Consider the following 12,554-nt stretch of genomic DNA (forward strand, 5'->3'; position numbering starts at 1 on the left):
AGGGAGGTGTAGAGAGAGAAGACTGTGCGGTAGGAGATAGCCTAGAAGATGTTGGGAGAGAGGAAGGGGTGTATTCTGAAGGTTGAGTATTGACTTGGGGTGTTTGATTTGGAGTGGACAGAGTTGACAGCAAAAAAAGGGTATTAGTATCTGTGGTCAAAGGAGAGGCTGGGGTCAGGAAACCAATGAAATAAAATCAAATAGGCTAGTTGATGAAAGAGCAAGCCTTAATGCACTTAACAAGGGTATGAAATTGTCATGGCATTGGTTAGCCTGAAATAAATGGTGAGAAGAAATGGTCTACCCTTCAGGTTCTGCATGAGGGGTAAGGGCTAGACAGTTAACCAAGGGAATATGGTGCTCATGGCTTCTAGAGGCTGTTCATGACTGACACAAAGCCAGTCTTTTATCCTTTCAGCATGGCTCTCACTTCTTAGGAACTGAACAGAAGGGGATGGGGAAGAGAAGGAAAAGGAAAGAGGGAGGAGAAAAGACCATGCAAAATTAGTTGAGGCAAGGGCTATGGTCCAAGGTAAGGGTGATCCCCTACACTGGGTCCTAGTCTCCGTCTCCTAAGCCACCCCATGACAACAGGCAAAGGATGGGGGAAGGGGGGGGGGGTGCTTGTGGCGCCAACTATTTCTAAACAAGATTCATAGATAAAAACACTACTTTGGACAGTGCATGTCTCTTGCACTATAATCTTCCATTCTCAAATACAGTAATCAAAAACAGAAAATCAAATGAGAGCCAAAAAAGTATAAGGTAAATGAAAACAACATTTCTATTACAACAAGGTTATTTAATAAAATATTCCATTTAACAACACAAGATAAATAAAAAAAAACCTATACCTTATTGAATTTACTATTTATACAGTTAGATTTTTTTCTTGGCTAGTCTACTTAATTTCTATAAATACAATTTCATTAAGCTGGAGCCTCAGAATTATAGATAGATAAATGCATGATAATGCAATTGTGTATAATCATTAGAGGATACAGTAAAACCTCAGTTTTCAGATGCCCTAGTTTTTTATGATTGTTTTCGATGACTTTTTTCGTTTAAATTTTGTCCGTTTTCATACATAGCATATTCTGCATAGATGAAAATGAACCATACCAAGCTCATACACCTGCCTGTGTAACTCAGCCACTCATTTCCTAGAATCAAGCACCTGCACAAAGCACTCTATGTGTTTGTGAGTCAGGCCTTGATACCTGATACCTTATGGAGGGGGATTCCCCTTCCAAACAATAACCTCTCCCCACCTCGACCTTTTACATATACCAAATAGAGTTTTCAATAAAGGTAAAAATGATGTTAAATGTTCATTTATCCCTTTCATTAGTCATTTATATCTATTTTTCATTGTTTTCTGTATGTAAAACTATAGTTATTATCTTTAAAATGTATCATTTAGAAATATTTATGGGTGTCTGGAATGAATTAATTGGATTTACATTATTTCTTGAGGGAAACATTGTTTCAGTTTTTGTCAGTCTTTTCTGAATTGATGAATCATGAATACTGAGGACACAATGTATCTCATTTAAAATAAAACAATTGCTTTAACTAACAAATTGACAGAGAACAGATTTGTATTAAAAATGAAGAATCAAATATTACACTCACACAAAGCTGCACTAACAACATAATACCAAAACTATTATAAGAGAGAACAAAAAAGAGGGGGGGCGGGGCTAAAATTTGAAATATACATTATATAAATGAAAAGAGCAATTTACTAAAGTGGAAAAATATAAAAAGTGCTGCATTCTTTTCATTGTCCTTCACTGCTTCATTCCTTGTTCTCTTTCAGATTGTGTAGCAAGAGGAGATTCCACATATACATGCTGAACATGAAGAGCCACTTTGGGCAGTAATTTTCTGAAGCATGTTTCTGCAATGAGAGAGGATGCATAAATGAACTGAGGTTACTTAATAAACTGAACAGCAAAAAAGAGGGTGACAAGAAAATGGTAAAGACAAAGACAAGGAAACCACCTCTGGAAGAGGAAATGGAGAAAAAAGGAAAGCAAAATGTCAGGAGTAATGCTGCTGCTCCAGATTCTGAAAACATTACTCTCTAATTTGGAAACATTCTCCTTTAGTAACCAGATATCAATATATGAACATGAAAAAATTTGGCTTGAGGGGCAGGTGCTGTGAAAATGAGAGAAAGAAGTTGTTGTCTACCATTATGACATTTGGCATATTTTCCAAGTACTCATGTCACTAATACCATATGAATGGCTGTTTAGTTATAGATCATTATGCCACTACTGGGGCAATTCCACATCTTAACAAGGAGTAATGAAATAACTGTACCACAAAAAAAGAAAAGAAAAGAAGAGAAAAAAAAAAGTGGTTTTCAAAAATTATCATCATTATTGAAAAAGAAGAAAATAAATTAAAAAAAGACAGGAAAATTTAAAACTGGAGCTCCAAAAATCAAATTCTTAGAGCCTTTCATTATATATTGTTCAAGTATTCAAATTACAGGTATATATCAATATAGAAGTGACAGTCTTCTCAATCAGCAGGATTACTGCTGATTGAGTAATCCTCTACTTTTACTGATATTTATTCCTGGCTTAATATTTTCCCTGAAGTTCGAAAATGATCTGAACTAAATTTTTAAAATAAAAAGGACATCATTTTAATATGGAATGTTTGCAAAGCCCCTGATACCTGTATTAAGATTATCTATATACTGACCAAAATAGAAATTCACATAAAAATAGAATTGCAAGTTTGGGGCTGAACTGTTAACCCCTTGGTGACAGGTGAAGAAAACTAAAAAAAAAAACAAAAAAAAAAAACAACGCTCTGGCGATCAATGGCAACGTGCCAACTCTGAGCACGAGAATTTGGTACATCAAGCTGAATCACTGCCTCATAGCACTTTGGTGCGTCACCGCAGCATACAGCCGCACGCCACATTTCGAGTGGTTTGTTATGACGTCTAGAGACGTGCCCTGTCTTGAAGGGGTTAAAGCTGTCATTGTTGTGAGTGAGAGAGATGTCATGACATTATGGCATCACTCATTTAGGACATATTATATATCAATTATATATATGATCCAACTCATCTTAATATTAAACAATAAAGTTCAATAAATATATAACTACCGATCATCTCTAGTAGAGAGAGAGAAAGTAAGAAAGAAAGAAAGAAAAGAAGGAAGAAAGAAAGAAAAGAAGGAAGAAAGAAAGAAAGAAAAGAAGAAAGAAAGAAAGAAAGAAGAAGAAAGAAAGAAAGAAAAGAAGAAAGAAAGAAAGAAAAGAAGGAAGAAAGAAAAAAAGGAAAAAAAGAAGAAAGAAAGAAAGAAAAGAAGGAAGAAAGAAAAAAGAAAAAAAGAAGAAAGAAAGAAAGAAAAGAAGGAAGAAAGAAAGAAAGAAAAGAAGGAAGAAAGAAAGAAAGAAAAGAAGAAGAAAGAAAGAAAGAAAAGAAGAAGAAAGAAAGAAAGAAAGAAAGAAAAGAAAGAAGAAAGAAAGAAAGAAAGAAGAAAGAAAGAAAGAAAGAAAGAAAGAAAGAAAGAAAGAAAGAAAGAAAGAAAGAAAGAAAGAAAGAAAGAGAAAGAAAGAAAAAGAAAAGGGAGAAAGAAATATTCCCCAAAATATGCTATTTCATAACATGATCCATAACATTCCCTTGATTAAACAGCATATATGCCACTTTACCCCAACATTACTCATACGTGCCACAAAGTCAGAATTCTGCTGACAATTATGCATTTGCACCAATTTTTTCCCTAATTCATTTGTTAACCTAACAAAAAATGTTTTGTAACAGGTAATTTACTCAGCAAAATTAAATGGAACAGATTTTTTTTTTTTTTAATACAGTTTACATTGAGGATAATCTTGAGTGCTGAGTTGCAGAATTTTGCACATCACCCCACTGCCCATCATATTTTATGCACATCTAACATGGACTAACTGCCATAAATACCCATTCTTACGGGCTGCCTTTTGCAATGAATGACCTTTTGTCACACAAATTTATTTTCTTTACATCTATATGACTAATTTCAAGAAACCTCACTACTGGGGATCATAAGAAGTAATAATTCCTGGTTTGTTTTAGCCAGCAGCACATTCCTTCTCCTTGACATTCCCACAGACATGCTAAAGGGCCCTAGTTCCTATTGCCTTCTTTGCAGATTAGTCCATTGGGTCTACTCTTTTCCAGCCATTTTTTTTCCTTCTTTCTTTTTTAACTTCATATTTTGTCATGTGACAAGACTCACAGCTAAAGTGTGGGAGTTGAGGGAGGGAGCGTGCTGCCGGAGCCAAGCTGAGCGACATTATTCCTGTTGTTTTTCTTACTTCTTTTTCTTTAACTTATTATATTCTGTACTTGTTTTCTTGCAAGCTTTCTTTTTCAGCTTTGCAAACATGGTGTGTATAGTGAAACAAGTGCCTAAAAATATTACAACACAATTGTATCCATACATTTGCTTGTTTTTTCCAATAAATGGAATTAATTATCTAAATGATAGACTCATCTGTCAGGATGTTACAAAATCTCATAAGAGCTTCCAACCTATTTGAAAAAACTCTTAAGTTAGCAACCTGTATATTTTCCTCTTTGATGTTCTTATCTGCAACCATGAAGTTTTTGGCACAATAAAATTACCTTCTGTGACTGAATATATAAATTTTATCAAATGAAAGGGACTTCAGTGTGTTTTTTATTCTTTACTTTGAGTAAAGGGGGGAAACTTCTAAGCAAATCTTACAGAAATCAATCAGACTTTTCAATAGCCTGGTGTTCAAGATCTATGTATAATTAATGAGCAATAAACAAATAAATATCAAACAAACCATGTCTAGTAACTACTGAGTGAACAATGCTTGAGCACATCCAGAGAAAGCCAATGACCTAAAAGGAGAACTTCTACTTTATATTCACTATCATCTTTAACCCCTTGCAGACGGGTAGACACGTGCTATGCCCACTGTTAGTACTTGTTTGATTGTTTTTACTCATAGATGGCTATACTTGTATTAAGTCACCAATGAGCCACTTACAAGTACTGCCCGTCTTTGATTTATGAAATATTTTACGTTATCTTATTTTGCTGTTACTAATATTAAAAAAACATTATAATAATTATAATGTTTATAATAAAAATAACACTATCGATATTCATAGCACTAGTAAAAAATATGTTTTTTCTGCCAATTCAAATCAGGTAAGGTCACAAGGTCTACTAATTGACTCCTTTGTAGCTAAGCACTAGCAGAGCCATCTATGGGCAGACATTTCACAAACAAATATAGAAAATAGGCACAGCATTTTCCCCATTTTTTGTTCATTTTCCCTGGCAGCATTGGGTTAATGAAAGTGAAAGAGCTTGGAAAAAATTTTGCTGACCTACATATAGAATATTAGCAATGAAAGTTAATGCAATATTGTACATACTCCGTGCGTAGTGACTGTGAATGAATAAAGTTCTTTTATCCAGATTCTGTATGTCAAAAAACAAAATAGTAATGTTAATAGCAAAACATAAAACAATGATCATAATACAATAATGAGGAATTATGATGATAACAATAACAACAACAACAACAACAACAAAAAAACAATAATAATAATGATGAGAAAAAAAAAAAAAAAAGCAAACATTCCTAAATAACATCCTTAATGAAACTTACCATAATTCCATGAATCCAGTACCCACTTGTACGACCAGTATATCCTATGGTTGCAATGGCATGAGACACAAATGTTGCTGCTGCTGGGACTGCTGGATCTTTTGGATGAAGAAACATATCTTATTAATATTCTAATCTAGACAGTATGTTCAACTGAATAAAAAAAATCATAGGTTAGATATAGTGAATATGAACTATGATGTGGACCATTAACAATAATCATATTAACTCCATGTACATGGCATGGCAGGGCATGTACATACATGCCATGACCACTGTGAGATTAATGTATTAATTGTTTTTACACACAGATGAGCCAATTACGAGTACTATCCGTCTCATCTGTTTACCCTTTTCCATGAATTTAAACATATTTTCTGTTATCTAATATTGCTATGAGCAATGTCAATAACACTATGATAATTATAAAGTCTATAATAAAAATATGTGCATTTCATAAAACAATACCCTCTGGGTTAAAAGACCCTTAAAATAAATCATAAATATCCTATTGCTGCCAAGAGGGTATGTATAGAAGTCATGCTCACTGTGACTTAGTTTGTAAACCTTGTTTGAAAATTGATGGCCCTACAAGTGCTTGGTTGCTTGGAGTCCACTACTTATCTCGCCTGTTAACCTTATTCCTTCAATTTGACTCCTTGATGACTAAGGAACTGTGGGACCATTTGTGTGTTAACAATACTGACAAAACAAAACTATAGTGGACAGTGCATACATCTAGGTTAGGTTAGGTTAGGCCTGTCCACACAGGTGGGCAAGGTCTGTGGGCATATCAAGGGGAACTGTAAAGTTGATGTCACTGGCGAGAGAACAAGGAAACTACTTGTTTACAAAGTAGTTTGTCCACCTGTAACATCATCTCTATTCATGCCCGCCGATCATGCCCAGCTATGTGGACAGGCCTTAAGGTAAATTAATATAATTTTTACACGCATTGCTAAACTTATGTAAGAAAAGATTATTTAGTAAATCTAATACATTTACATGCCATAAACTGATTCAGATCTAACAAACTACTTACTCTGCTTGTGAACAATATCTGAAAAGCTGGTCATGTTGGTTGACACATAAGATGGATTAACAGTCTGAACTGTGATTCCTGAGCTGCGATATTCCCATTCCAGTGACTGGGAGAAGTCATCAACAAAAGCCTGAAAGGGATTGTGTAATTTTATTATTTCTGTTCACCTCTTATACACATTATGGGAGGTGGTGGAAAATGCTGTGGAAAAACTAGAAATCATTGCATGAACCATTATTCATTATTACAGGTATTAACTTGTTAACTTTTTTAATGTATATGACCATTCAAATTTTAATAAACTATAAACAGCCAATGGATTCAACCCTTGACAGTCTCACTGCTATATTTTTCAGTGTGAATGACATACCTTTGTTGCACCATAGATTCCCATAAGGGGTAGTGGATGTGTGCCTGCAATTGAAGCAATGTTGATGATGGCACCCTTGTGTCGGGACACCATTCCAGGTAGAACTAGTTTTGTCATAGCAAGCATCGCTGCGACATTGATGTTAACGTGACTCCAGATGTCAAACTCTGATGCTTCTCCAAATTTCATTGGATGGGGAAGCATTACTCCCACATTATTTACTGGAAAAATAGTAATTGCTTTGATTTAAAACATTTTCATATTGATGGTAAATATTAAGAAGATACCTAGGTTTCTGTCACTGGCCTTGCATTGTTTGAATTATGCTCAGTGGCACTCATGATAAGATACTTCTGTTGTATATATATTGTGGCAATTTGTTGTAACCTAATGAATCACTCCAAGCTCTATATTGTCAATATATATGTGGTGGAATTTTCTGGAATGGGCCTTCTATCTGTGATACAGCAAGTCTCAAATATATTTGAAGGGAAGGTAGGGAAGGTAGTCAAGGAAATTACAAGATAAAGGAGATAGCATGGAATTTCACTTTGTAGGCCACTGTGAGAGTCTGGTAAACCTTTCCAAAACTAATTTTGTAAGCCTTGTATTTAAACATTAATAAAATGTTATGCAGTCTTCACATATTAGAAGTGCATAAGAATTTCCTATTCATTCATAATTTCTCACAAAAGATATACAAGACATTACAGTAAAAAAAAAATCATACAAATGGTTAATGATTAAAAGAAATCAATGTGTTAGACAATCATAAGACATATAGCAATAAGAAAGTATTGTAACAAAAAGTGCAAGAATAAGCTGATGATTAGAACAAATGTTTACATGTAGAGGTCAAAGGCTGTACAACATCTGTAAAATAGTATGGAAGTGAAAAGGGAAAGAGGGGGAGCAAATAGGGTACAGTGTGAGTGAGTGAGTGAGTGAGTGAGTGAGTGAGTGAGTGAGTGAGTGAGTGAGTGAGTGAGTGAGTGAGTGTGTGTGTGTGTGTGTACGTGTGTGTGTACATGTGTGTGTACGTGTGTGTGTACGTGTGTGTGTACGTGTGTGTGTACGTGTGTGTGTACGTGTGTGTGTACGTGTGTGTACGTGTGTGTGTACGTGTGTGTGTACGTGTGTGTACGTGTGTGTACGTGTGTGTACGTGTGTGTACGTGTGTGTACGTGTGTGTACGTGTGTGTGTGTGTGTACGTGTGTGTACGTGTGTGAACGTGTGTGTACGTGTGTGAACGTGTGTGTACGTGTGTGTGTGTGTGTGTTGGGGGTGTGTGTGTGTAAAATATATGCCTGCTTACATATATTAATAACATTTATTCCTCTTCCAACTAAAATGCTCATTCACAGAAAGTGGATTAGTTAATCTTTACTGTATGGATGCACCAAGGTAGGACAAACTGAAGGAAAATAATATACTTGTAGAAGACAAAAAGCTTCAGTCTTCGGCGCAAGAAATAATCTGAACGCACGAACGGTAATGCCACAAATAAGGAAAAAATACTGTGGAAAGTACTGCTCACAGACTAAGTTCACTTAGTGCTCTCAAGTTTCAGCTTTATCTTGCTATGCATAACGAGGTGAAGACAATGTTTGCTGAGGGCAGTACCCAAAGGGCATGCCCAATCACGGCAATTTAAGATGTTGAATAACATTTGTGACGTGAAGTTGGGGAGTTAGTCTCTGACGAGTGCATTCGTACTGTAAAGAATTACCCTTGGATCTTCTGTTCCTTACCTAGGATGCCAATTTCTTTGTCTTGAAGATGCTTTGAAATGTCCTGATAGATGGGCTGGCCATTTGAAAAGTCAGCTCGAACAATTTCTGTCTTCACGCCAAATTCCTCACCTGTAAAAGTTTTATTAAATCAGAAAAAATAGCATCCTAAATCAGCTCTTAATTAATAATGCAACTACATTTACCAAAACAAGCATACTGATGCAGACTATAAAAAATAACCAAAATTATTTTAAAGCTATAAAATTTCCATATAATATCTTGGATGTCCTATCATTTCAATATACAACAAATATTAATGAATCATGTCTTTTAAGACTGAATAAAAATCATGCAACAACTTGGGGAAATCAAACAATGAAAAAACAAGAAGAAAAATCTTACTTATTTCTGCAGCAACTTTTTCAAGCTTTGACTGGGTGCGAGAAATGAGGACAATATTCATCTTGGTCTTGGCAAGCTCCTTGGCGTACTCCTTGCCGATCCCATCAGTGCAGCCCGTAACCACTGCAACAGAGATTTCCCAGAATTCCTTACAGATCTAGCTTACCTGGTCACAAATTTTCAAAAAGAAAATGACCTTCTTGGCAAAGGGAAAGATCTGTTGGGAACATGAATGAGAAAGAACACAAGGCAGAAAACAATTGAGAAATGATAAATCATGATAAAAGTAATCTGGTTTAGCAATAATGATGAAGAAAATGAAGGAAAGGAAAGTATGGGAGAGGATGATAAGGAGAGAGAGAGAAGAAAGAGGGAGGGCAAGAAGGGATTGTGAGGGAGGGCAAGAAGGGATTGTGAGGGAGGGCAAGAAGGGATTGTGAGGGAGGGCAAGAAGGGATTGTGAGGGAGGGAGAAGGGATTGTGAGGGAGGGCAAGAAGGGATTGTGAGGGAGGGCAAGAAGGGATTGTGAGGGAGGGAGAAGGGATTGTGAGGGAGGGCGAGAAGGGATTGTGAGGGAGGGAGAAGGGACTGTGAGGGAGGGAGAAGGGATTGTGAGGGAGAACAGAGGGTGAGGTCAATGAAGAGGAAGAGAGTGGAGAGGACAAGGAGAGGATTAGGAACAGAGGGCGAGGAGGGCGATGGACAGGAGAGATGGAAGAGAGAAAGAATGAATATTACCATGAGCGTCACACAAAGATTGAGGGAAATGGACACTGCCATCTTATAGGGAATAAGAAATAGAGTAATAAAGTACACAGGTACAGCTGCTCCGGCCTTAAATTTATCTTGATATGATGAAAATATCTGTTGCACATCATCGCTCAGAGACTTAGTCCACAAGACCTTCACAGCCAGAGCTCTTAGTCTTCATTATCTGTTGTTGGCAATAAAGGAGGGGGGCTGCCCCTTTATCTAGGGAATAATTAGAAGGTTCGAAAGGTTGAATTAGGATTTTGGGTTCGCATGATGGCCTAGCTCCAGGGCCTCGCCTCTGGGGTGCGTCGCCCTCGGTAACAAATGTCGAGAGAGGGAGGTACAAGGGAGAGGAGGGAGAGGAGGGAGAGGAGGGCGAGGGAGAGAGATGGAGAGAGAGGGGAGGGGGGAAAGAATGAATGAGCGACTTAATGAATCCAAGAACGAGAGAGAAAACTGCGGGCGCTGGAGCCGCTCACCCGCCCACTCGCCGTAGCGCTGCACGAAGTTCCTTTTCCAAAGCCTCGACCACACGTGCGCTCTCAGGCCAGTCAGGATAGCCCAGGCGTTGGTGATGGCGAGTTTGCTCAAATACAGAATGCCCACGATGGCCAGGGCGCCTTCGGCCGACCCGAGGGCTCGGTCAGGGGTATCGTCTCCCATTGCGGCAGGACTAGAGCTTCACCTCCTCCTGCGAACGTCAACTGGCGAGGGTCTCCGCTTTTCACCCCAATTCCGGGAAAGGAGAAACTGGCAACTCAACTAGGGCGCTGGAGTCCTCCGATTCGCCAACTCACTGGGGAGAAAAAGTAATGTGATTTTCAGTGTAGTGAATTCAGACGTAAAAAGCAACGAAAATAAATAATAGTTGAAAGAGTCCCAGAATAGGTAAGCACAAGTATTAAGAGTCAGATGATTGGAGTAAAAAGCCGACTTGGCGAATCGGACTACTCGAAAGGTCAAGGTGAGTTGCCAGTTCTTCCTTTCCTGTGATCGGACGCAGAAGATGAGTTGGAATTTTCGCTGCCGACGTGACTGGCAAAGTGGCGCGCTCCGCTGCCGCATACAAACTGTGTTGATATAGAATACAAAAAACTTGATGCACACATGTATATGTTTGTATCTACCTATCTATCTATATGTGTGTGTGTGTGTGTGTGTGTGTGTGTGTGTGTGTGTGTGTGTGTGTGTGTGTGTGTGTGTGTGTGTGTGTGTGTGTGTGTGTTAGTGTGTGTGTGTGTTAGTGTGTGTGTGTGTGTTAGTGTGTGTGTGTGTGTGTGTGTGTGTGTGTTAGTGTGTGTGTGTGTTAGTGTGTGTGTGTGTGTTAGTGTGTGTGTGTGTTAGTGTGTGTGTGTATGTATGAATGTCTGCATGTATGTACGTATACACACACACACACACACACACACACACACACACACACACACACACACACACACACACACCGGACACTGCTCTTCTCGTCATCAGCATGTCATGAGAGGTGTTTTCGGAATTCGCTCCTGATCTCGGGAGGAAACTGTGGGGTGTGATTTAGAGGGTGTCGGAAGCACATTTCCAGGAATTCCCTTCATCCCATTGAGTGCTGAATCAACTGTCATACAAACCCAAATGGAAGGCTGATAAAGCGAACTGAATGGGATTTAAAGGATGCCCTGCTTCAGTAGAGATGTGATGATTTAGAATTTTGACATTCTCGATGCATTTGGGGCTGGTTAATGACAATGGTGAGATAATGAAGGGTAGTCACAGAGTGAACATGAGCAGAAAAAACATGACACCAAAGACAGGAAGATATCTCGGGCCAAGGATTCCCGCGAGGGCGAGGACTAGCAGCTAAGGCAAAGCAAGTCAAGAGCACCTTCGTCTAGCTTGGGCCTCGCAAGAACCAAGATATCTGAGCCTTCATCTGGGACACATTCAGGAAAACATGCAATTCCAGTTGTACTAATGAAGAGTGAAACTGCTTCACGAAGAGACATGAGCGCAACTTCGCCACCTTTCAACGCCATTGGCTCCCCTGAAACCCTTGACTGGTGGAAGACATTTGGAATGGCCAAGGTTTCCCGCCAAGCTGGGAATCCCAATGAAATTTGAAGGCGAAAGCAAGATTCCGGACTGCATGATCAATTGAAGCCCGTTCATGTACACATACATACACACATACAGAACCCCATATATATATATTGTATATATATATGTATATATATACATATACACACATATACATGTATATATACACATACATACATACATATGTATATATATATATATTTATATATACACACATATACATATATATATATATATATATATATATATATATATATACATATATACATATACACACATACATACATATATATATACATATATATATACATATACATATATATATATATATATATACATATACATATATATATATACATATATATATATATACATATATATATATATATATTCATATATATATATACATATATATACATATACATATATATATATATATGTATTTATATACATATATATGTATATATATACACACACATATCTATCTATCTATCTGTCTATATATATAT

At 37.3% G+C, this 12,554-nt stretch overlaps 1 protein-coding gene across 1 annotated transcript; it reads right to left on the reverse strand.

The window, feature by feature from the left end:
* Positions 1–781: 781 nt before the first annotated feature.
* On the reverse strand, positions 782–10,729 carry LOC125025949 (inactive hydroxysteroid dehydrogenase-like protein 1). Its single transcript, XM_047614304.1, has 7 exons — positions 10,452–10,729; positions 9,219–9,341; positions 8,835–8,945; positions 7,083–7,303; positions 6,713–6,842; positions 5,671–5,768; positions 782–1,903 (listed from the first exon to the last, which is right to left on the reverse strand). The coding sequence occupies exons 1-7, from the start codon at positions 10,633–10,635 to the stop codon at positions 1,802–1,804; spliced, it is 969 nt and encodes a 322-aa protein (XP_047470260.1). The 5' UTR covers positions 10,636–10,729; the 3' UTR covers positions 782–1,801.
* Between the last annotated feature and the right edge of the window lie 1,825 nt (positions 10,730–12,554).

The sequence above is a fragment of the Penaeus chinensis genome, chromosome 5 (genome assembly GCF_019202785.1).
Source record: "Penaeus chinensis breed Huanghai No. 1 chromosome 5, ASM1920278v2, whole genome shotgun sequence".
In the NCBI taxonomy this organism is placed as follows: Eukaryota; Metazoa; Arthropoda; class Malacostraca; order Decapoda; family Penaeidae; genus Penaeus; species Penaeus chinensis.